At 35.9% G+C, this 26,825-nt stretch overlaps 1 protein-coding gene across 21 annotated transcripts in view; it reads left to right on the top strand.

Moving 5' to 3' along the window:
• Window positions 1–26,825, top strand: part of AOPEP (aminopeptidase O (putative)) — a 169,045-nt gene that overhangs the window by 42,623 nt on the left and 99,597 nt on the right. For 2 of the 21 annotated variants that reach the window (XR_014939453.1, XR_014939454.1), the window contains exon 7: window positions 7,496–7,623. The exons of 16 other annotated variants lie outside the window; for them this stretch is intronic. Coding sequence is in view for 1 of the 5 variants with exons in the window: in XM_085529088.1 (XP_085385214.1) it covers window positions 17,541–17,625 (85 nt within the window). In the remaining 4 variants the exon portion in view is untranslated. Of the gene's footprint in view, window positions 1–7,495; window positions 7,629–17,540; window positions 17,726–26,825 lie in introns of those variants that run through there. 3 more of the 21 variants (XR_014939455.1, XR_014939456.1, XM_085529088.1) reach the window with 2 other exon arrangements.

Raw genomic sequence — 26,825 nt, 5'->3', positions numbered from 1 at the left:
TTCGCCTGTTACCCCTTGTTCTGTTGCTGCCCACCACTGAAAAGAGCCTGGCCCCGTCCACTTGACACCTGACTTTTAGATATTTTTAATTATCATAAGATCTCCTCTCAGTCTTCTCTTTTCCAGGCTGGACAGTCCCAGATCTCTCTATGTTACTTGTGGTTAAGGCAGATTTAGTTTTTAAAGGGTAATTGTGTATACAATCATTTTCTGTGAATACAGCAATTAAACACCTTTTTCCTGAGTGTTAATCGTTCATCAAATAAAACGCCCTGTCTCCACTCAGGAGAAAAACAGGAGATAGATTTAAGATTTCCTGCTACTTCTGTCAGTTATGGACATGGCATCTCAGTTATAGACAGGAACAGGAAATGAAGGTTGCGCTGAGTCTGTGTTCTTCTCTAATGCAGTTTAAATTTAGAGTGCCATTTTTAATGATTGGGGGGGGAGGGTGGGGGGAAGCCATTAAAGTACTAGAAGAAAATGGAGATAATTCTTATACTGATTCTTCTTGTTTTACTTATAGTGTGTGTTATGCTAGGCGTATCTCACTGCTTTCCGCTTGAGAAACAGAAAGAATTAGCAGATAATGCTAATCCTAACAATCACAGACTGCTTCCAGCTCTCACTTAGCTATGTGTGCTTTCAATGAGATGCCTCCTTTTTGGCAGTTCTGTGCATGAATACTGTTTTCAAGGGACTTAATTTAATGATTTGACAGGACCCAACCCACTGGCTGTAATGCAAAAGCTCCACCACTTCTGTGTAAGGTTTTACTAATCCTGAATAAAGTATGTGGAGACTAGTTAGCACTCATCAGTTTAATATTGAACTACTCTTGTTGTTGGGAACAGCCAGATGGTCAGTCTTAGCCAAGTTCATACAGATGGAAGCTGGCCATTATAATGTCTGCCCTGGGACTACCTCTGTCAGATACTGGTAGCAGCTGGCTGGCAAGATGTCCACAAACTTCCATTAGTACTGTGTTCATAGATATATGTAAATTTGTTTATGGCTACAGAGGAGTTTCTTAGAAATGAATTTCCTCTAGCTACGTACTGAAAGCTAGAGACAATTTACTTGCACTCCCAATGTAATACGAGCCCTTTCTCACAGATTAGTCACTTGTTCAGGCTACAGTCTGTATTATTTCAGCTTGTTTTTAGCTGCAGTGTGCAGAAATTAACTGGTGGTATGCAAAATAGTTATTTATCCATGCTGTAAAGAAAAACATGTAAAGGAGGGACTTAACAGTGATATCAGGAAGTAAAATAAATTCAAGTGCACAAGAACACTTGTAAGGGAATGCACTATAAGATGATGAAGACCTAGCGAACATATTTCAAGCACAACTAGATCCATAACAAAAGAAAGCAGTTTTGACTGGGGTAGACTGCATAATGTAAAACAGCAAATTTCCTTCAGGTCCTCCAAACTTTATATTTGACACCAATGAAGTACATAAGTTGCGAATTTTGTAAGTCACTGCAGTACCAGTTCTTGCATGTTATTTTTATCTGTTACTATTTTAATTTTGGGTAGCATCCAGAAGCCACGGCAAAGGAGTAAGTCTTCCAAACCTACCTAATTAGGGTAAGGAACACATAGCACTGTCAGACAGTGTTGTTCCTTTTGTCTCTGCAGAGTGAAAAAAAAAAAAAAAAAGCAATACTAAGTTCTTTCTGAAACTTGCCAATCTTCGAGCTTATTTTTGCGCAAGGGTAAAATTTCTGTGGATTTCAAGGTGGAGTTAGCATCCTGCTCAAGGCTTTTTATCTTGCCTTTATTAGGAACTCCTTGCATGTTACAATTGTCCTTTAGGGTTCTCAGAATCTGAGCATTCTAAATTGACAAAAGTTAATGGTGGATAAAGGAGATAACTGTGTTCAGAGCTTATTGCACTGTTCAGTTGAGAGACCAATATTGTACTGATTGTATAAGCTATTTGTTAGACTTTTTTTTCCCCCCTATTATATGATAATAATAATACTTAGTTCTGGAGTCTTTTTGAAACAAAACTGGCTCCAGTGTCTTTTAATTAAGAATAAAGTCAAACATTTACCCAAAACTGTGAAATAAGTCTTGCAAAGTTTATATATATATATATGTTTTTGCATATTTGATGTTTATTTTCATTTCCTCCAGCTGGGCTTTTTTGAAAGGAAAAAAAACTGGATCTAAAAAAGCTTGTTTTTAATGTTGCTCCGTTTCTTTTTTCTAAATGAAATTCTGAACAGAAGTTTTGATATGAGGAAATTCAACTCTAACTTGATTGTGGAACAAATAAAAGGAGTACAGAATGTTTACAAACAGAAAAAGAGCTCTGTGGAAGATTAATGTTTCTCCATGTCTGTGTTTTGAACTCTTCCTGCTGCCTTTTTTTTTTTTTTTTTTCCCAGGAGTGTGATCATCAGGTAGTTGAAGTCTGCAACACATACAGCCTTTTAGATCTTGTGCAATACACAAATAGTGAATTATTTGCTCTGGGGCAAGGAGTCAATAATTTTTTATTTATTTATTTTTTAATTCCAGAAATCTTGGGAAGAAACACAGATTAAAAGCAAAATTAGCACAAGTTAAAAATAATCCAGACATAACACTGAAGCGATAAAGATAGATCTTTCTTTGCAGTGAATCATTTTTACGGTAGCTGTGGTTTTTTTCCACATTTCTCCACTAACATTCCCAAGTATATACTTTGGCTTGTTTCTAGTAGCAATACTCTTGTTAACCTACCCTCTGACTGAAAAAAAAACCAAAAAACACCCCACAAACAAAAATTTTTTCATGGCCATATTCAATTTTTAGTGGAATCATGCATTGGTCATTAAGAAAGTTTTCTCCTGGAACCCTCACATTTTCCTAACTTATTGTTATGATGTGATTCATTTTTTTCTTATTGAGTATTAAGTGATTGGATGCTAGATGCCTCTGCAGCCAGGTTTTAAACCTCTCGGTTTTACAGTACTTTAGGGCTAATTTTTGTTTCCAGAAACATGTAATTTCTCCAGTAAATTTTTACATAAACAAACTTTGGTTCTAAAGCTCTGAATTTGTATCAGGAGGCAGGAATGCCTTTCTTATCACAGCTCTTTTACTTTGAGACTATTTGCAGGTATTTTATAATACAATTTTTGCCTCTGATTGTAACTTAACCCTCTTGTATTTAACTTAACCCTCCTGTATTCCAGTATAACTTTTGGTCTTGTTTTTCATTGTCTTCACTGACATTGACATGATGTCTTTTTTTAATAGCACTGGCATTTATGATTTTTTTTTTTTCACTTCTCTCAGATGCTGAGTGTCTATTTTTTACTTTTTAATATTCAACCACATTATCTCTAAACAATTGTATAGTCTCTTTTCTTCATATATGTTGTAATTCAGTACTAACTTTGATCATGACCACTCAGTTAAGTCTCCTGCTTAATGGCCTGGATCCTATACTTCCTGGATTTGTTATCCTTACTTCTTTGCTGTTGTAACATTCTGTCAATTGAGAGACTTCATTCCTGAAGGACAGCGTCATCAAGTTCCTAGTGTGCAGCAGCTTGTTTTACCTTAGTTGTTCTTTCACTTCGTCGTTTTGTTGAACTGCTTCTTTCTCTGCTCAGTCCCCACATCTGCTACTGTGGGGATTCACAAGGGCCTCAGTCAAATTTCAGTTACTCTTGGTGGGAGGGAGTAGGCAAATGTTTCCATAGTGTCTTGTGATCCATTGTTAGTTTCCTAAGGAAAGGTGACTCAGTTTGCTCTGATACACCATGTGAGTTCTGAGGTTTACCCTTTTTCAGCAGTAGTGGGTTGGACGTTGACTTAAAGGATCTTTATGGTTCTGAGTTGGGACTGTAATCTTTGAGATTCTGCAGCATGTGTCAGAAAGCATCTTTTCATCTATCACTTGCTCTTTGCTTTTAGGATAGCTAATCCAGTCTGCTTGGCCAGTGTTACTGTTCTAGCATTTATATGCAAATTCTGAAAATTGCTGCTGAATTGGCTTCTGAACTGTGATTGCAGCCTTTAAAACGCATCTGCTGGTGCTGTTTGGCTAAGGACTTAGAATTCATTTTTGAACACTGCTACTATCAGATCATGGCAGCTTTGAATCCATTTTGCCAAGGGATATAATTTCCTCCTTCTTTCTGGTTTCCTCCCTCTGTGTATCCTTTTGACCTACTTTACACTGTGGTAGTCTTTCTTTAAAATTAAATGTCCTTCTGCTTCTTTGGTTTGGCTAAGAATTTTTGGAGATGAGTACTGAGATGATTTAGCAGACACTCCAAAAGAAAGATTTCTATTTTCAGATGAAAAATTGCAGCTGTTTACAAAGTAGGATTGCTGGATGATGAAACTGCTAGAAACAACTTGGGAAGTTTTAATTTGTCAGCAAAGTACACATTTTTATACTACTGGAAAGACTGGCTCCAACAATAGTTGAAAGAAATTATGATCCTTCTCCTTTTTGGAGAGTGCATGTTGAGGGAATTGGCGCTCACCTCTTTTGACTTTTTTTATTTTTTTTACCTACAGTAAACCAGGAAGGGAACAGATGTTGAAGTACACTGTGTCTTGGACCTGTTGCTTAAAATGAACTCCATGGATAGTATTGAATGTTATGGATGTTACTATATTACTAGAATAAATAAGATAATAAAGAAATAATATCTTCTGTGACTTAGTTTTAGCTCTCTCTATGCCTTATTTTTACCACAGAAGTTCTGTTAAACATTAAAATCCAGACAACTTGTAGCTGAAGTTTTAAATTCAGATTAAGCTATGACTAGAAATTGTGATGTATCAGTAGGTCTTGTAAGCCTTTGTCAACCTGGTAAACTGCAGTATTGCGAGACATATCTTAGACATGGAAGAGGTACATAGGCATTACTGCAGTGGATCTTCTGCCTCTGTCTCATCAAGATAAAGACACTGATAAATAGAACATCTGTCTGGAGAATATATTAATGAACGGAACAGACCTGCTCAGGCCCATGTAACTCCAGTCAATATAGAAAAAAAACTGCAATGAATCCAGTAATTAATTAGTAGCTCAGCAACTTGAATATGTTGAGCCAGTAATACTTGCTAAGTCTCTTGCTTGACAGCAATCAAATTGGTGTCAGTGAGCTCCAGAATTAACTACGCTTATCTTCAGCTAACTGGAACTTTTGCAGAGATGTGTGTAGGTGTAGCACCAGTGGGCAACAGGAATTGAACTGGAAACTTAACAGAAAAATTATGTTTGTATAATCTTTGTGACTCAGAAGTGTGAAACAGTTGCAGTAAATAAGACTTTTGCTTCAATAGTAGGATAGATCAGGATTAGATTAGCAGAAGCTTTTTCAGGATCATAGAAAGTTATCTGCTTTTCAGATTGGCTTTCCATAGAATTTAGAACATGTTTATTTCAAAGTTTCAAGTAAGGAGGATTTGAGTGTGGAGGTATTGGAAGGACCACACTGTAGCAAAAATGAGGCTCTTTGTGTCCTGTGCTGATGGCACATTGATGATCATACTAGCACAAAAACCAAAAGAACCACGTAAATTTTTAAGATGATTTAACCCGTGGTGATCAACATCACAGTAAAACAAGATAACAAATATATCCAGGGCATAAATGCCACCAGGATTCAATTAATTTTGCCAAATGAATTCTCCCAGGGAGTAGAAACAGGACATACTGTTTTGCCTTGTTACTGGGAGCAAGGAAAATGTTGCTCAGGCTTGCTTTGCATAAATATATAATACTGCATATATATACATATATCTCCCTATCAAAATAAGAAACACCTTTTCTTCTGCTTTTCTCTTGGAGAAATGATCAAAGAAAAAACAGTGTACAACAGATGTTAGTCACATGGCTTATTGCAGTGTGATTTATAAAACTGTACAGAATCCAAATTTGCTTCTAGCCATGATGTCATTAATACATTACCTCAACTGAAATCTAGTCAAAGTACCCCCAGATTATGGAAGTATAAAGAAACCTGCTAGTACATTCATAGGACAAGGAGAAATGGTTTCATACTTGAACTGGGTACATTTAGGTTGGATGTAAGTGAGGGTGGTGAGGCACTGGAACAGCCTGCCCCAAGATATGGTTGATGACGTGTGCCTGGTGACATTCAAGGACTGGACCAGGCTCTGAGCACCTGATCAGGCTGTGGATGTCCCTTGCTCCCTTGCAGGGGAGTTAAACTAGATGATCTTTATAAGGTCCTTCCATCTCTAAGAATACTATGATTCTATGATTTTGGACTCATTGCAAGTATTTGATTAATGAAAAGTAAGTCAATCAGAGTGTGTGAAAGTAGAGGTGACATTTTATAGAAAGTCGGATGGAAATATTTAAAGAATTTTTCCAGGCATTATTGTTAGATAGTATTTTACTTAAAGAGGAAGACAGATTTCCTTTTCTGAGATATTTTTAAGTTGTTTGACTTTAAGGGGGCAATATAGATGATCTTTTGGAAAACAATTCAGCAAATAATTAAATTATGCATAAAAATGTATGACATCTCCTGACTTAAGAACTTTTAGTTAAGAATGTCTGTATAACGCTGCTCAAACACCCTATCTGAGTTTATTATATTTGCAGTATAAATTGCTGGTTATTGCAGTGTTCAAGGATGGTAAAAACAAGCAGTGTATATATAGTGTTCTATTTCAAAATGCGTTGTCATATTTACTTGTCTTTTTCTTGCTTGTCTTATTTTGTAATATGATCCTGTCCTGTGAAATCACAGAATTGATCTTGTTCTTATTTTGTGACAGCTTTATTTGTTTATGAGCTCTTCTTTTTAGGTTGTTGTAATAATTTGTCCTAAAATAGACAGATGTTTGAACTCACAGATGAAACCATATTCTAAACAGTGTGGCTTTCTGCTCAACAAGGATGCAGAATGTGTCAGAACAGAAATACCTTTCCAATAATAACTGCTTTGAAAGCAGAACAATTAGATGGTCAAGATAAAGATCAAATTTCCATCATTACATTTATCTCTACTTATACTGAGTATTCACATACATCACACTGTTGTGATAATAGACCATTAAAAGTTACACAAAACATAAGCTGTGCAACTCTTGAGTTTCAGTTCATTTTTTTTCCTGCTGATCTTTTGTTACTTAGAATGAATTTTAATGTAGATTTCTTTAATGTGTACGGTCTTCATGTCACTTGAAAGATGACACAAAGATATTATAGCTGCATTTTAGCAAAGCAAACTACTGTCATCTCTAGAGATCACAATTTTTTTATGGTGCACTGTCTTTACTGTGCTTTAAAACTAAGTTGTCACTGTCTCAACTCCCAAAGATTTTTTCAGAGCTGCTGTAACTTGTCAGTCTCATGAAGCAGTCAGAATTCTATGTAGTTATCATTCCTCAAATAACCTGTGATATATTTAGTAGTTTGTCCTCTGATAAAAGGAATGCTTACTGGCAATATCTTGGAAATAGTTTCAGAATGTGTTATCACCTGAATGTTTCGTCTCAGGGCTGATCATTGTTCGCAGAGTCTCAGAATCACAGATCACAGAATGGCCCAGGTTGGAAGGGACCTCAAGGATCATGAAGCTCCAACCCCGCTGCCTGGCAGGGCCACCAAACTTCCGTGTTTACTAGGTCAGGTAATGGTTCATAGTTCAATTGTGTACTCTCAGTTTCCATCAGCAGCTGAAAATATTCAGTTTTTTTCAGAAAGAACTAAGCTCTCCTCAGGTCACTGCCCTTTGTAGTCTGGCTTAGAAAGCTTTGATTTTGTATAATATATTCTGCTCTTTTGAAATATATGCGTAGATCATAGTAATGTTAATGGGTATCACATGCTCAAAAAGAGAGAGAAGAACAGCCATTTGTCTGAGATTTACACCATCTCTTTATTATTTTTAAAGACTTCTGGGTTATATACTGGTTTAAGATTTTTTTACAGGGCTCTTGCTGATGTCAGTAGGAGGTATGCTTTTATATCTGGAGAGCATAGTGATTTGTTTCTGACTTCATAACATATGGATCAGTGCTTAGATATCAAGGGTAGAGAAGCCAAATGGTTAGAATGGCAAAAAATAGTTTTAGATATTTTAATCTCCTGTAGTATTTCTGCAAATGCAAAGCATTTCTGAGATGCTGTTCTTGATCTCTTGAAAGTCTTCGTTCTGATTCAGTTTCACTTCTAACATTCCAAATTGATGTAAGAATAAATATTTCCTGTTTTTAAACTCCTATTACACTGATCTTTTTCTGTTTTTGAATTGATTGAAATGTCAGATGCTAAAAATCTTAGCCACCTTCTCACACCATTTTAACATTTTGGTTTCCATGTATGCATACTACTTTGTGTTTTCATGTGCATACTTTACTCTCTGATTTTTTGAGAAGTCAGTTTACATACTTCTTACATTGCTTGGAAACAAGTTTATGTTTGGAATATACAATATATATCTACTTAAATAAATCTTTTTAATATGGAGTATCAGTATGGTTTCCACAAAAGCTGCACGCATAGTGAAAACCAGAGTACATAATTGCAGTGTGCTTTTAAGTTGAGGTATACCAAACACTTTTTTCCTTCAAGTATCAGTGCTTCTGGTAGATGGATGTTTGAAAAAAACTTAAAACCCTAAAATTAAGACAATTTATAATTGCTGCCTGTTTTGTTGTTGTTGTTGTTTGTTATTTGTTTTTCTATTTATTTATTTGTTTATTTTTTATTATTAGTGTTTATCTCCATATGAACTCTGCAATCCAAATTATCTGCTGTGTTAATGAGATCATATTGCTGATAACCTGCCTGAATAAATCAGCTGTCTGATTTGGTTTGTTTATGTTCAGAGATAATTGTCTGTGAATGCATCCAGAAAAGTGCAAATGAGAGAATAGGTTGTGTACTTTATGTTTGGTATCAGGTGTATGACCAAGTTGTTTCATCTTACATGCAGGTTCCTGTCATGAGACTAAACGAGCAATTTTTTCTGCAAGCAATGGCTTGTTTGTGTAGCAGGCTTTTCAACCGTGCTGGACAAGTAGTAGCCTGACAGTAATGGAGTTATTTAAGGTGATTACTGTGGATGACAGTGTTTATGCAGTTTGTGTACGTAGTTTGTAAATATCCTTAGGATCTTATAGGCACTATGAAAACTCTGGGTCTCAATATTTTTGCCATAACAGCAGTTAGCTGTATGTGGACTAAGTGAAACTTAAAAGGATATGAAACTGTCCTTGCTTTTATTGTAGAATTATCTGCCTTCTCATGGTTCCAGTGAGTACCTCCTATGAAAGACTGTCCATATAAATCTTCAAGTTTAGGGACACACTTGCACATATGCTTTTGAGTAGAAGCAGCTTTTTCTGGACAAAAAAATAAAAAAAAATTTAAAAAAATAGAATCTGTACCTTGTGTACATCTAGCTTTTTGTTGTGTTCTGCCTTGAACCTCTCAGGTCAGGCATTTTGAGGCTTTCAGTCTTCTTTTTCTTTCTAAACTTCTGAAGTAAATTAAAAAATTAAGTTTGAAGAAAGTCCTTCTTATCTTATGTGGTGCTTTTGAATCAACTCTGTATGCAAAAAGCTCTAAATAAGACCAGTATGTGCATGCACTTGTGTTACATGAAATCTAAGTGATTATGCTGCTGCTCACTCATTCCATAGAAATTAGACCAAATAAATAAATAAATAAAAAGAAAAAAGAAGAAGAAAAAAAAGGGCTATGTTATATGTAGCATTTTAAAACCCAGTGTGTAATTCTCAGAAAAAAAACAAAAACAATCAAATAAAAAACAATTTAAAAAACAAACAAACAAACAAAGAAAAACAAAAAAAAAAACCAACAACCCACCAACTAGTTGAAGTGTTCAGTGTTCAGACAGAAAGAATTGTGCTAAAATAGGCTGCTGTTGTAGTTCCACGGTTATGCCATGAAGAGGCAAGCAGCCCCAAGATAATTTCCTTTCTTTGGTCATGGTTTTGCTGAGGGAGTTGCTACCTGTGAGCTGAGAACAATCCATTGCCATTTATGGCATGGATAAACTAATGTAGAAGATAGAGATCTAGCACTGACAGTCTTATTATCACTTTTTGGTTGAGAAGCATGTGTTTTCTTTTCAGATAGGTTGTGTTTTGCCTGTTAAATTGTCCGTGTTAACAATATAATTAAGAATACCAACTCTCTTACTCCTTTTGTCAAAGAGAACAAAAGTCAGAAAGGAACAGGAAAGCACCTATGGCAAAGGCCAGCACTTGATTATTTCATATCACTTCATGTTAAAATAGGCCTGGAACATTTGTTGGACAAAGAACTTGCGAATACAGATGGTTTAAGGTTTTCTTGTCTTAGTACTAATTGCAGAGAGCAGTGTATTTTTCCGAAATACTTTGGTGAAGCTCTGGGCGGTAATTGCATATATTCCTTTTTAAGATTCCAGAGAATTAGGTCTGTTTCTTAATATGACTTGAAAGGTTCTCTTCTTGCAATTTCTTTGTGTAAAGTTTCTTTGGGACCAGCAACAGACACTAAGACGGTCTCTGCTTCTGTGCCATCAGTATGCTGAAGTTATCCTTGACCCTTTTGTCTTACGCAGATGGTGCAGGGTATGCTTTCCCAGGGTATGCTTGCTTCATGGGCGTATGTATGTAAGAACAAACTGGCAGAGTTTAAGCTAGAGGTAGTTCTCATGAGAAAGATGTTTAAAAAGTAGCAATTATTCATGTGATTCCATTGCTGAAAAAGAATTCATGCTTTCTTTCAAGAAGTATCAACTTCTGCTCATTTATTAGATTCCACTAATACTCCAGAAACATGTTTGGATGCAATTATTTTTTGTAAGAAATATGTTCTTTGCCAGACAACATATTTGTACTGACAATTACATGTCAGTGAGCTGATCTGTTATATTTAGCTGAATTTAGTCTCTCCTGTTTGAGTTCTGGATGTGGATAGACACTTTTGTGTGTATCAAAAGTCTGCTGTCAGGTTTCTCTTTTAACATTATTCTTTAAAAAAAAAACAAAACAAAACTTCTATTTAAAACTCCACCACAGGTTTTTGTGTTGAATGGTGTTTTATACCTATGAATCATAAAAGCTATTAGAATACATAGATATTAAGATATAAAGATTTTAGTATGTACTAGAATTAAGTTATATCCTGAGATACATAGCTGTCTCCCATTGAAATAACAGGAATCAAACACAGTACATCTGAAAAATATCAATCATGGAGTGGATTGGGTTGGAAGGGACCTCAAAGATCATCTAGTTCCAAGTCCTGTGCCATGGGCAGGGTTACCAACCACAAAAACAGGTACTAGATGAGACTTTTCAGTGCCACATCCAGCCTGGCTTTGAATACCTCCAGGGAGAGGATGTCCGCAGGTTATCTGGGCAGCCTGTTCCCATGCTTCACCACCCTCTCAGTGAAAAATTTTCCCCTGACATCTAATCTAAATCTTTCTTCTTTTAGTTTAAAAGTGTTCTCTCCTGTCCTATCTACCTGTTTTAAACATTGATTTACTTCCTGCTTATAAGCTCCCTGTAATTATTGCTGATCACTGTCAGATCTCCCTAGAGCCTTCTCTACACTAAGCAAGTCCAGCTCCCTCAGCCTGTCTTCACAGCAGAGGTGCTCCAGTCATTTTAATGACCCTTTTCTGGACCTGTGCCAACAGTTCCACATCTTTCTTGTGTTGGAGTCCCCAGGCTTGAACATGGTACTCCAGTTATGGACTCAAGAGGGGGACAGTTACCTCCCTCACTCTGCTCAGACTGTACATGTAACTGGGATTTCCTGATCCAAGTGCAACACCTTGCACTTGGCCTTGTTGAACCTCATTAAGTTCACATGGATCCACTTCTCAAACCTGTCCAGTCCCTCTGAATTACATCCTTTTTTCTGTTGTGTCAACTGTGCCACTAAACTTGGTGTTGTTAGCTGAGGGTGCACTCAATCCCATCATCTGTGTCACTGATGGGACATGCTATTATTATCAGTGTTGTTAAAGAGTGCTGGTCCCAGGACAGACTCCTGGGGACCCCCACTTATGACAAGCCTCCACCTGGACACAAAGCCATTGACAGCAATCCTCTGGCTGCAACCTTCAAATCACTTCCTTATCCACCAGTCTACTTTTCAAACCTATGACTCTCCAGTTTTTTTAGTGTGGAAGCATGTCAAAGGTCTTGCAGAAGTCAAGGCAGATAACAGTTGCCCTTCTTTTGCCCACCAATGCTGTTACTCCACTGTAAAAGTCCACCAGGCTGGTCAGAAATTATCTGCCTGTGTTTGGCTGTTTTGGATCGTCTGCTCATTCCTCATATCTTCCAGGAGCATCTGTTCCATAATTTTGCCAGGCAGAGTTGAGGCACACTGGCCTGTAGTTCCTCATGGCTTCCTATCTCTCCTTGAAACTGGGAGTGATGTTTCTCTTTTTCCAGTCACTGGAGACAGCCATGACTTCTCAAATATTATGGAGCATGGCTTGGCAACCACTTCAGCCACATCCTTCAGAACACTGAGTTATGTGTCATCAGGTCTCATAGAGTTGTAAACATTCGATCTCGTAAAGTAGTGTCAGACTTGGGTTTCTCTTACAGTGGGAGCTCCCACCTAGATGTTCAGGAATATGTGGTTTGGGCATGTGAGAGACATGAAAACCTGGCTGCCAGTGTGCAATGAGTCAGAGAACTTTTTCAGTACTTCAGCCTTCTCCATGTCTGTCATAGCCAGCTTCCTTTCTTATTAGGAAGTACACTCTCTTTGGAGTGTCTGTTCTGACTGTGTACTTGTGGAATGAAATTGGGCTTAAGCATTTTCTCAAATGAGTATAATGTCTGAACATAACTTTATTTCATTTTTCTGTAAGGTATTCCCTAAAAGGGCTCTGAACATAGCCAACACAGAAATGTGATGATTTCCTCAAGTTACTGAATTTTGAGTTTCTTTACATTTTTCTCTTTTTCAGCTGTCTTTGAAAATAGCTGATCTGATGAGAACAAATAAATAAGGTAACTGCTGCAGCTATGATGCAGCCAGTCCACGTATGTTTAGGGAGCCTCAGTCTGTTACATGCTTTGTTTTGTCTCCTGCACTGCTGTTTCTGCTTCTGTAGTCTGACCAGCTCAAATTTTGTTCTATGTCAAATTATCAAATACAGCCACAGCACTGCAGTAAATGGGAAAATGAGAAGGCAGACAGCAACATATTTATGATCTAAATTCTTCTTCTGTTCTAAGGCTGCTGACATTTTTGCATTTTACCAGTCCAATGTATGTGTTTAAGAGTTTTCTGCCTATGTTGACATTAACTGAACAACTGTATATTTAAATACATATATTAAATACATATATTTTTTATTGAAGAAGAATCTTTCTAAACAACAACAAACAAAAAAAAACCAGCTGATAATCTTTGTGAGTTATTAAGCTAAGTGATTATTGACATTAAGCTGTGGGCTGGGTTATTTGAATGATACTATAATTCAGCTTTAGCTACTCAGTGTTTAAAAGGAAGGAAAATACATGCCTTTGAACATTTTCAGTCTAAAAATAGTACAATACAAAATCTCTTGATAAAAAATGTATCCTACATATACTGAACAAATCAGCATCATATATTGGAGATTTTCCTTTATTAGGCTATTTTATGTCTAAATCCAGATTTCTGATACATCTCTGTCTCAATGACTCACTCATCTTATACAGAACACATATTCATAGAAGCATTACAGCTGTCTGGGACATTATGTTGCTGGTTCTTGACCCAAAATGGAGTTTGTTCCCATGTGTATATGCTTAAATAGCTTGTTCTATTTTGGATTAGAGTACCAGCAGATCTTTCTGACAGTACTTTGAAGGACAAATGTTCTAGTGAGCCACAGGAATTGGTTGGAGAGAAATATCTGAGATGTGGTTTAAGGCTCCAGAAAAAATACGTATTTTTTTAAAATAAAAAATGGTCTAAGCTCTGGTCAGTCAGCTAAAAAGCTTTGTGTTTACTTTTAGCAGGTACGCAGAAACATACAGACTTGAATCAGCACCAGTGTTTTGGATCAGTTTCTGCTTATTCGTGTGGTAGAATGAAATTGCTATGACCAGGTTACTGAAGTCTTAAAGGAAGCAGCTGAAAGTTAAGGATCTTAGTGAGCATAAAGAGCTTGTCTGTAGTTATGTATATTTCTTCTGGCTTCCAGCCAATGCTGATAACATAAAGGAGGATTTAAAGGGCATCTGCCAGATGCTTCCAGATCTGGAACTTCTGGAGGGAAATGTAGTCTATTATTGATTTCAAACACTTTTAGTGCAGTTGTCATAGAAATGGGTTTTAAAAATAAAAGTATTTTAGCCCTGCTTGTAGATGCTAAACTTTCCAGCAGAGTCAGTTTTAAATCTAATTTGAAATTCCTGTGTCCACTTATTACACAGTGACAAGTTTTTTTGTTTGCTTTTATATATTAGTTTTCCTGCTTAAAAAAAAAAAGGCACAAAAAATGTTAGTGATTCATCAAAACAGAATGATATAAAAAGGCCCCCTTTCCCCTCTCTTTCACACTAGGGGAAATACATACCTTTACTCAGGATTTAGTTGTTAAGCATAAAACCACAGTAAGAACATAACGACACATGTGCTGATGCCATAATTTTCACAAAGTATCAGTGAGCTGCTTCATTTCTGTTGTTCTGGTAGTTTCAAATGCTCTGGTTTCATCATGATATCTTTGTTTTTTTGTTGGTTTTTGTGTTTGTGTGTTTGTGTTTTGTTTTTGTTTGTTTGTTTGTTTGTTTATCTTAAGCTAGAGGAAAAGGTATTTTTGCTATTGTGACAACTTTTGATATAGTCCTATGCCTGTTGAATGGAATAGGAATGATAGAAACGGTCAAATTCTCTATGAGTAATTATTTTGATATTTTTCACCTTTCTATTCTGAACCAAGGAATCACTCCTTTGATCACATAATTTTAGTCTTTTGACATCTGAATGTGATACATACATGCAGTTCTTAGGGGGGTTTTAATCTTCACATGGATATTAAATCTGGCAAATCCCTTCAGCAGTGGAGTGGATTTCTTCATATTTTGATTCCTTTCTACTTATTGATGAGAATGCTGAAAATGCAGGGCTGGTGAGTGTTGTTATCACTAATGCTCAAATGTCAAACTTTGAGCTATTGTTATCTGCTTATTCTAAGATTTAAGCAGTGTGAGTTAGGTCTCTTCGGCAGTGGATTATTACGCTATCGTGATGTATTGGAAACTTCAAATTTTCATGGTTTTCCATGTTAATATGCGTATAAAGAAGAGAAGACTGGGTAGAGTTGAGTTTATAGAGTGTTTTGTCACAATGTCAGTTTCCAAGTACTCATTTTGGAAGTGTTCAGTGCTATTCTTAAGAACACTCAATAAACATCAATGAGTAGTTTATTGAAGGGAGAGAAGATATTATGAGTCTTCTTGGGGAGGATCTCAACAGATTTGATAGCAATGCCTTGTTTTTTTCTGTTCTGAACCTATTACTGGGAAGGCACTGATAAATCAAATACAGTGAGGAATGGTTATTGGAATTATTTTGTACAAAACATTTGAAAAACTTCTTTCTTTTGCACTTTTTCTACCACTGCCCGCTTTTTTAGATTTTTATTTTACACAAAAGATTCCTCTGATGTGTTGCTCATCTCCACGAGGGAGTGAATAAAAGTAGACTTCTGTATCCTGAGAACAATCATGTAACCCTTGTGTCTGTTTCACTATATTTAAAGTAAAAATGATGATACTTCAAAACTGGATTAACAGTCATAGTTTGGTCTAAATGTGTTTTTTTGAAACATTCATCATAGAAAAAATAAGTGCCTTTGAAAGGCACAAGCAGATTCTCCTACCTGTGTGCATGACTGAAGTAATTATCTAGAGATCTTAATTAAAATATTAAACTGTTATCCTTGCAAAACAATTTAATCTGAACATTTGTTCCATCCTGAGCATTGCAACATGGTTTAATTTTTAGATGAATAATATGAATTAAAAACCTTCACACTTCTTTCAAATGTTTGAAGGTTTACGTTTTGATGGTAGTTTTAACAGTAAAATTAAAGAGATTTATTTGCCTTGTTTTACATTTTAGTGATCGAGAGAGAGATTTCTTCTGATTCTGCTTACTTTCCAGTAGTGTGTTGGGCTTTTTTTTTTTTTTTTTTTTTTTTTTACAAAAGCTAAACTTTCAAATTACAGCTTTTTTCAGAGTACTGTCAAGATATTATATCTTGTTCTGTGAAAGCATGTGTTGTGTTGCGAATCATTATATTTTATATAGTTATATACAGTTCAGACTGACACGTGGTTTGTAGAAGTCTGAGTATTCTTATGTGAACTTTCTCCTTACAAACACATGCTTACTGCCAGTATGTTGTTGGTGAAGATTTGTTTTGGGAATAATAGGGGTCTTCTAGTAAAGATCAAAAGTTAGCTCATTTAAGTTGGTGGAGAAATATATGTAAGAACTTTCTGTCCTTTGGAAGGTTAGATTCCTGAGAGTGCTTTCAGGAAGGAGAAAAGGACACTTCATATTTTCTTTTTGTCAGAGGGATTTGGCAATACAGTTGTTTTGTAGAAAATAAACGGATGAGATGTCTATTTTTTGATGGTTCTTATGTTTCCTTTGTCTGTAGTAGCATAAGGGATGGTTTAACTCCTTCCAATTTCAAGGGCAGTACTTTTTGTTGTGAGGTGACAGGCATCTAGTTTGTGCTGACTGCTTGTTATTTGCATAATATCGCAAATATTATGTCTCTGCTTTACAAAGGGTGTTACTAGTTGCTATGATATTACAAGTTAATAATTTTGGCTTCTAGGGCTAATTTTGAATATTGAAATTGAGCAATCTTATTTACTTTATCATCTATCTCATTCATGATATAATGCTGAACTAATATTTCTAGATAATTAAATAAATTCTGACATTTTAAAATTTATGTTACATAATTCTAGGACTTCAAGCATCCTTAAGTTTACTTTTAAAACTGCTGTCTTCTGCTTAAAGTGTGTGAAGCTGAAGTTCAGTGTAGTTTTGTGAAGTGTAAAGAACCACTGTGAATTTGTTGGCATATTCTTTATCATTTGTTGCATACAAAGCTGTTTTGTCAAAAAAAAAAGGTCAGTTTTCACTGTCAGGAGTGTTTCTGGTACAATCACCGGTCTGTGTTAGCTGAGGGTCTATTATACATACATCACATGCTTCAGATAAAAAGAAAAAAAGAAAAAAAGCAGCATATCAAAGGCAGTTTTTTAGTTTGGAGAGGAAACCAAGTTATCTCCAAATAACTTTAGGTGATGATGAGCTGTTTAAAATTTTCCTCAGTGCCTTCAGTAGGACAGTAATGCAGAGTGCCACTGTTTTTTATTTTGATTCTGTGTGATGTATTTGTAATGTTAAACATTACCTACTAATATATGTAAAAGCAGTAGATGTAAGTTATGTCTTGGAACAAATAAATTTGCAGATGAATTTCCTCCTTCTTAATCCCATGAATTAAGTTTGGTGTATCATGTTTCCTCTGCAGTGAATTTGAGACACTAAGGCATCTTATGGTTGTGCAAAGAGAACTGTCTTCAATCCATTACTCTTGCACAGCAACATTGGGCTAATATATCAATTACTGGCATGAAGATGACTGATCTACAGCTGCTAAGGAACCAATCTGCCTTTACTGGAAGAAAGAAGTAAAGGATAAAATGAAGCTGTACCATAAGATTACAGTCTATATGAAGTCTTGGTTTCACATAATTTTCTGAAAAAATGAATTATTGGCAGAGAGTGTATAATTGACATAGTTGTATTTACAGTCTGAGCAACGTCTTTTTTTAAAAAAAAATAACACACTGGGCACATACATGGAAACTCAAGCCAATTGTTATTATGGCCAGTATAAACCAACAGTCTCTACTTGTTGCTATTGTATCTTTTACTTTTTCCAATTTACATAATTCATTGTAACTGGAATGTTTGCAGCTAATTCTTAGTTAACTAATTTTTCATCTCCTGGAGATATAGTTGGCTGGAGAAGAGGAACTTTTTTCTGTCACTGATGAGCTCTTCTCTCCAAAGTTTGGAATAGAGCTTGGCAGAAAGATGCCATGCCATCCCTTCACACTTTAGGCCATGGGGAGGCTAACAGCTCCTTATTTCTACTTGCATCTTTGTTAACAGCTGGCTAAGATAGTATGATAGACCTAAAGTCAGAATCCAGCATGGAACCTCAATATGGAATGTATCTTTTTAATCATCCTCTGCTCCAAAAATGACATGAACCCACCTTGCCAAAGTTTTAATTGTAGACAGACAGTTGTGTACTCTTGACAGATATGCACTGATTGGTAACTGAGGCAAGTCTCAGTATTCTTATAACTGTCAAAAAATTCTGCTACAACTACAATTTAAAGTAATTACACTGACTATGGAAATTAACTTAATTTACAGCAAAGTGACTAGATTTGGCTTAAAAGCTATTAAGTCTTTGGAAACTTCAATCTGCACTTTCTGAAATGTCACACAATTTGCACATTTTTCTTCAAGTCTTCAAGTTCATAAATTCAAACTGATACAGATGTCAAATGCAATTTGAAGTTGAAAAATAATTTCATTTGATTAATGTTGACTGTATGGAATTCATAGAAAAAAAGCTTAACCATCTGAGAAGACACAGATTCAACTGAGCCTGCAAGGAAACTACCTGTCATCCAACTAACACTGTTTTTAAACTGGAAACCTGACTTTGTTTGGACTTAGTGGAAATGTTTGGCTCTTGGGAGTGGCTAATAACCACAAGCAAATGTGGAGGCTGTTCTGACAGGAATAGCCATTGGTATATCAGTGGAATTATTCTGAGAAGTACAGGAGTAATAAATAAATTTTTTACTTTGCTTTTTCTCTATTGTTATTTGAATCCCTGCTGAATAAAATTTAAATAAAAATTTAAAAGGCCATCGTTTGACCCATGGCATTGTATTTGTTGAGGCAGGGAATGGCCTATTTTTATCCTTCTGGACTTGTAAAAATAAATCTTGAAGTAATCATATGCCCCTTACCATTTCGTTGAATGTAGTGTCCTCAATTTAATAACTTCAGAAGTTCTTATCTATTTTTATTATTTATTCAATAAATATGCAAAACACAAATTACATGACCATATACATACAAGAGCTGCTCTGGAAGTTGTGCCTCCTGTGTTATTATGCTTGCGCATGACATTAAAGGTGGATGCTGGTGTTATGGAAGTAGAAATTGAACCTTTCCAACAGTACTCTGTAGTATGTTTTTGTTGTGCAGCAGTTGCAGCAGTCTGACAGAATGGCATCTGACATGATGTATATGAAGCAAAGGTGTGTCACTGAATACATCCATGTGGGAAAAAAAATGGCATTCATGGACATTCATCAACCCTTGATGAATGTTTCTGGAGACCACACAGTGGATGTGAGCACAGTGAGGCAGTGGGAAGTGTGTTTCAGCAGTGGTGACAGTAATAGTGGTCACCTTCACTAGTGCAGATGTTTATAAACACAACATGCAGGCTCTTGTTCATTGCTGGTGAAATACATAGCTAATGGTAGTGACTACATTGGGTTTTGCTGCTGAAAATTTGCTCTATCAAATTTTGTGTCAAATTTGTATATGTCATAGTTTCCATGGAAATAAATAAAAACTTTCAAAGTGACCTACCTATGTTGGAAGTATTCATAAGTGTTGAATGCAGTAGGTATTTGTAGAACACAATGCTGCTTGCTTCTTTTTGGCATCCTTAAAAAAAATATTAGGTAAATGCATTCTGTGAAAGTATCCTAGAGAACAGGGAAAATACTTGAGTAAGTCCTTATGATGGACAGAAACTAATTTGTGGTTGTGCAAAAAAGCTAAATGGATGAAATTGTATGAAGTTCATTACTATAAGACATTAGGATGGTTTTTAGGCACAATAACTATTTCAAACTAAACCAGTTCTTACTGTGCAGTTCAGTAATAATAGCAGGATGACTTGTATGATGAATAAAATAATTTACATGCGTGCTTATATGCAGTTAAACTCTCCTTTTTCTATATGATTTAACAATAATAGCTGCATGTCCCTTATAATAGATACAATAATTTATGTGCACATTAATGCACTTCTGTCACTAGTTATGATCTAATTTAGTCTCATTTTTCCACCAGCACAGTAAAAGTAAATGTGTGTGAAAAAGAATCTGCATTTGGAAGTAACATTTTATTTGGAAATTGCTCCCAGTAAGGAGGAAAATTTCAACATTGCAAAGTGTTAGGTGTTCCCAGAAGACTTTGTTTACAGCTTTGCTTCTTTTAACTGTTAAGTACTTACTGTAATGAGAACAGATTGTTCTAGTTTTAGCCATTTACAGTTATGTTTTAATATTACATGATCTGTGGGCTACCATGAAGTTCTTACAAGTTGAAGGGCTGATACAACATGAAATGAGGCACCAAGTCTGAATGTTGCTTTTGTTCTGTATATAACAAATTAGTATTTTGACATTTGTCAGTGCTGGATTTCATTATTTGCTGAAAGGACTTTAGGAGGTTTGACAGTGTGAATGGTTTGTCCCACAGACTTTTGAGAACTGATAAAGGCATCTTTGTTCTTTGTGCAAAAGCACAACAGATATCTTATTGACCTGACACATAAAAAAAGGGAGGCTTGTGTAGCTGCTCTACAAAATAAACAAAAAAAAATATTTTGAAGCCATTACTTGTTCTTCTGTTATTCTCTCTTTCTTTCTTTTTTTTTTTCCTTCTCCCCCCCCCCCCCCCCCCTTTTTTTTTTTCCTAATAGCATTAATCATTCTAATGAGCACTGGGTCTTCATTCAGTAAATCTAAAGCTTATGTTTTACATCAGGTGCTTATACATGAGGAACAGAAGTACATAAAAAGAGGTAGCAGGACTAATTAGTTGAATTTCTATGGCCTGGACCATTCTTAAGAAGGGGAAGTGCAGATTGTTGTGTAGTTTATTGTATATACAGGGGATATGTTTTCAGCAGGAATGGAATGTTGGAGATCAGAATACACTTGACAGTATTGATTTTGCACCTGTTTTTAAGTAGAATAAATAAATTTAGCAAGTGTATTTGTACATGCCAATTCTGAAAAGCAAGTACTGTGGGTGGTACTACATATTAGTAAAAAGCCTATCAATTACTAACCAGATAGCTGTCTTCATCTCACTATTTACTCCCGTGTATAGTTGATCCAGGAAGCAGCAGTAAAGTAGATACAAACCAAACTTTTTGTAGAAGTGGATCAGTACCTCTTTTATCGTATAAGAAGTTTTCATCACTTAAAAAAACTAAAAACCCAACAGCTGTGGACTTGACCTTTTTATTTATTTTCCACTGAAATATCACTGAATCGTAGCTCTCATTTATCCTGTAATATTAGGGATCCTGTAATGTTAGGGAATTCCTCAATGATTCAGGTATCTATCTGGAGTCTTCTAGGTCTTCAGGTGAAATATTTGTGATAGAAAACTGTAAAAATCAAGAGCATTCCTTAGTTTTGCAATACTAACTGTACTTTGTAGAGATTTAATAAGAACCACCTCTGCCTTCAAATATTTCATTTCCTTGCTGTTTTTAGAACAGTGATGCCAATGGCATTACAATGAGAAAAATAATTTTCAAAAATTTAAAGAATAAGTAATCTAATTTCCTTGTTGTTGTTCCTGTTGTTTTTTCTTGACAATTTACCTACATTGTACATATGAATAAATACTATCTTCTGCGTAGTAAATGATGAAAAAAAAAAAAAAAAAGATACCTTCATTATTTTATCTTGTCTTATTCAAGTCCTCTTTAGAGATTTTTCAATGTACTGGACCTTAGCTTGGAGGAGCAGATACATTTTGCTCCTTCTGTCTGACTGTTTATCATAGTAGGTTATTCACACCTTGTCTCTCAGCACTGTTTTCATATTTGTCAGAAACATCACAATGTAATAAAATTGCAGTGATGAAAAACTACAAATAACGAAATCTATCCATGACTGAAAAATTGCATCCATCAGTGATAAAACTCATAGTTTAGACTGGAACTGAGAGATGTTGTTTGACAGTTCATCATACTAATCACTTCAGTGGTAGTATAAAGAGGAGTTTGAAAAGACTCTGAAACAAGTTCTGTCTGCATTGGTCACATAATCACAGAATGTCCCAGGTTGGAAAGGATCACAAGGATCATGGATCTCCAACCCTGCTGTCTGGCAGGGCCACCAAACTTCACGTTTACTAGACCAGGTTGCCCAGGGCACCATTCAACCTCGCCTTAAACACCTTCAGGGGAGGGGCATCTACAACCTCTCTGGGTGAGCCAACACCTCAGCACTCTCATTGTAAAGAACTTCCCCCTAGCATCCAACCTAAATCTTCCCTCCTTCAACTTAAAACCATTTCCCCTTGTCCTGCTGTTATTCATCCTTTCAAAGAGTTTATTCCCCTCCTGTTTATAGGCTCCCTTCAGGTACTGAAAGGCTGCAGTGAGGTTACCTCACAGCCTTCTTTTCTCCAGGCTGAACAAGCTCAGCTCTCTCAGCCTGTCTTCATAGGGGAGGTGCTTCAGCCCCCGATCATCTCTGTGGCTCTTCTCTGGACCTTTTCCAACAACTCTGTGACTTGCTTGTACCAAGGGCTCCATACCTGGACACAGTACTCCAGATGGGGCCTCAAAAGAGCAAAGAGGGAGAATCACTTCCCTGTCCCTGCTGGCCACCCCTCTCCTGAAGGAGCCCAGGATACCACTTGCTTTGCGAGCTGCAGGAACACACTGCTGGCTCATGTTTATTTTCTTATCCATCAGGAACCCCCAGGTCCTTCTCTGCAGGCTGCTCTCACAGACTACTCTAGTGCCAAGGACTACTGTACTATATAAAACAAGTGCTTCTCTTCAGTGTATGAGAAGGAATCAAATAATTATCACTTGGAACCATTTTGTATTTCTAAAATGAGAAGAATGAGTGCCTACATCTGTATCTGTTTCTCTGGTCTTCTTTAGATAATCTTTTAACATTATTAATCATAATGATCCAGAGGAGGGGCACTAAGATGATCAGAGGGGCTGGAGCACCTCTCCAATGAGGAAAGGTTGAGGGAACTGGGCTTGTTTAGCTTGGAAAAGAGAAGACCCTGTGAGACGACATTATGGCCTTCTGATATTTGAAGGGAGAATATAAACAGGAGGGGGAATGACTGTTTACAAGGATAGATAGTGATAGGACAAGAGGGAATGCTTTTAAACTGAGACAGGGGAGCTTTAGATATTATGAGGAAGTTTTTAATACAGAGGGTTGTGGCACACTGGAACAGGTTGCCCAAGGAGGTTGTAGATGCCCCATCCCTGGAGGCATTCAAGCCCAGGCTGGATGTGGCTCTGGGTAGCCTGTTCTAGTGGTTGGTGACCCCACACATAGCAGAGGGATTGAAACAAGATGATCATTATGGTCTTTTTCAACCCTCACCATTCTATGATTCTATGATCAATGTCTATGATCCATTCTTTTATGGTAACTTTTTAATTTTTAATTTTGTTTAAACAAATGTTTGAGATTTATTTTAGTTTATAAATCAGTTCTAGATGAGTGAGAATGAATACAAATTTTCATCATCTTCTCTGGAGGTATTAAAAATCTGCATAGTTGCAATTCAATGCAGCATGTTGTGGGAACATGGCTTAGCAGGGTAGTAGGACTAGTCTCCAGAGGTCCCTTCCAACCTTAACAATCTTTGAGATTCTGTGAGAAAATGTTCTAGATATTCCAATGGAGTTTCCAAGCTATTATTTTTCTTAACTGTTTTAACATATTCCTTTTTCATTTTCCCATTTTACAAATGCTCAGAGACATATGGTTTAAGTTTCATATGAAATCTAGAATTTAACAAATCCAGAAAGTAAACTAAATATTCAATTTGCATGTTAATATGAAGTCATTATTGAAATTAGTGGGATTAATGTATTTTTTCTTCTCAGTCATACAGAGAATTTTCTCTTCAGCCTCTGGATCTCCTTTGGGATACTACATATGTCAGCAGGAGAAATATTTTTATCATTTTAATTTCTTTACTGCTTAGCTATAATAATTTAGATTGATTTCCAGTCAATCATTTAAGAATAAAGAAAAAAAAAGCTAACTGAATTGTATAGCTTACATGACTTCTCATTTGGAAACATCAGGCGTGAAACAATGGAATTTTATATTGTGATTACTTGGGAAAGAATTTGTAAATTGGTTGCACTAATTCGCAAATTATGTTTAGTGTTAACAATATCAATAGAAGAGTAATTGCATTTGAGATGTGAGTGTTGGAAATAGAGCTTGTGCTTGCTTTTGCCAATATATTAATTAAGTATGAAAAATTAATACTACTTCATACAGAATAGAAAGCTTTAGTCCCCAAAATGTTCTAGTTTGTAAGATTTTTTGACAGTATTGTAACAGTTACTAGGAAGCACAGTGTAGTTGATTTTTATGACATTTCCATTTCTTCATGTTTTTTTCAGTAGGAGGTTTCAAACAAATTAGAATGAAAACTTGGTGGCCACTGAGAAAGTTTTGAATCTATAATTTATTCTTTTTACTCTGTAATTTTCCATTTTTATTTTTTTTCTTTTTTTTTCTTTTTTTTTCTTTTTGTACTACAGCAGGCAGTTAGGTTAGTACACTGGTAATACTTGGATCTCAGGCATAAGAGAGAAACCTGCATGCAAAATATTTCTCTCTTGAATTACTTCCCAAGTTAGAACACTTGAGGCAGGTAGGATTTATTACTATGACATGACTACATATTATCAACTGCAGATAAGTTATTTTGTCTTGTGAATTTTGTAAAATCTCAGTTAAAAATTTTGTCATAACAGTGTGCTCTGTAGGTGTGAGAGAGATGATGAGACAGCACTGTTTAAATAAATTGCTTGCATTATTACCAGACTGTTCATTTTGTTGCATGTTCTGATCTCAGATATCTATGGAAATACTTGTAACCCTTGTCTGGGAAGTGATGTTTTCTGTCCACTATTTTAAGATAGTATATTTTGGTTGGATTATAGAGGACAATTGAGCTGAGCTGCAGAAGAATGCTCAAAACCAAACCAAACCAAAAGAGAAAAGGAAAAGGACCATTTTTTGCAAGGCTGGTGCAAAAATGAAAACCTCCAGAAATATTTCTTGTCTGCTAGGTGTGTGCTTTGTTGACCAGATAAATAAATATCTTGGATTAGTACATACAGCTCTGCATTTTCTCCTTGAGGTCCCTGAAAGTAAAAATATGAAATGTGAATCCTGCTTTTAAACTGACCATTCTGTATTATTCAAGGAAGTTGATGTATCACTCTGTGTGGGTATATATCCCACAAAGAGAAAGTAACATAGTCTATATCTTATTTCACGCTTATCTAATATTTAAAGAGCTAATTCAGTAGCCTGGTTTACTTCTTGCTCCTGAGCAGCAGTGCTGAGTCTTGCCTGAGAGGCACTCTTGTTTATTTGTATTCTGACTGATTTGATTTACTGCAACAAAACAAGCAAAACTGAAGTAGTTGCCTGCCAGTCCATGGGGCAGCTCAAGTGTTCAGATCAGTGATTAGATGTTTTCTTCTCTGTAGTATGAAGTTTGGATGTTGAATTACAGTATTTTGAGATTGGTTAATATGATCCTCCTTCAAACACAAGGCTTGCTTTTCTACCCTGTTGCCTACTCAAATGCTATATTATTGTAGGATTTATGGCAGCTAGTCATTTGCTCTAGAAAATTCATCTGTAATATCCATTCACTTGATTATTTCCCAGTATGATTACAGGAAAAACATCTTTATGAAGTTTCCAGTAGGTCTGGCACAATGCTCAGAGTATTCTAACTACAGAATTCTTATCTATACAACTGCATCTGTGTGTATGATTGAGTTTCTGACAAAATGTAAACACGGAAGATCAAAAAGGGTTGTTCATCTCTGTTGTTCTCTTGATACTAAATTGTAACATGCACTGGAATTCTGGTGATTGGTTGTGGCATGTACTTGTGTCTGCATTCAAATGACACAAGTGTTCTCAAATATAAAGTAAACTAACATTTGATGGCTAAACTTAAAGATCTGTAGTCTTGAAGGTACTACCACCGTGCTTCATTTCCCTTCTAAAAGAAAATAGTTGAAATGCAGATGATGGATGCCTAGAGTTAGTGCAGCAGTAATCTGCAGGTGGTGGTATATAACATCTGTAAACATAACAGAAATTGCCTAACAGCAGAAAATGAGCTGGGAACTGCAGAAACTTGCAGTTCAGTATAAGTGTTTTCCATAGCAGAATAAGTGTAAATAGCAGATATTTTTTCTTCCAGTTTTTTTCTTTTATTAGTTGAGTACAAAATAGAGAAGATATAGACTATGTTACTTTCTCCTACTGTGAAAAGCAGATGTTTAGGGGGCATCTAAGCCTTCATTTCACTTTTGTTCTTGTAACAAAGGGTGTTCTCCTTCCTTTGTGTTTGAATAAATCATCAACTCTTATTATCAGCTGGTATCTTTCTAGCTTGTTTTAGGTTGTAGTAAGCACAGTGCTTTACTTTATGTGGCTCTTGTTTTTTTGGGTAGTGATTTGTTTTCTTCATAAATTGTTTCTCCTTCCTTTATTTCCAGCTTTGATCATTTAACTGATAAATACCTGCTGCCTGGATTCAACATCTAATGATTTTGTATTGTCCTGGTTTACATATAAATGCTTCTGTTGAAATAAACCAGTCTTGTAATTTGAAAAATATAAAAGTTTGGTTTAAGTTACTTCTTACAGGTAAT

Source organism: Coturnix japonica, chromosome Z (genome assembly GCF_054131305.1).
Source record: "Coturnix japonica strain WE chromosome Z, WE-NBRP24, whole genome shotgun sequence".
NCBI lineage: Eukaryota > Metazoa > Chordata > Aves > Galliformes > Phasianidae > Coturnix > Coturnix japonica.
The sequence above is the reverse complement of the archived record's forward strand: the minus strand, read 5'-3'. Positions and strand labels throughout refer to the sequence as shown.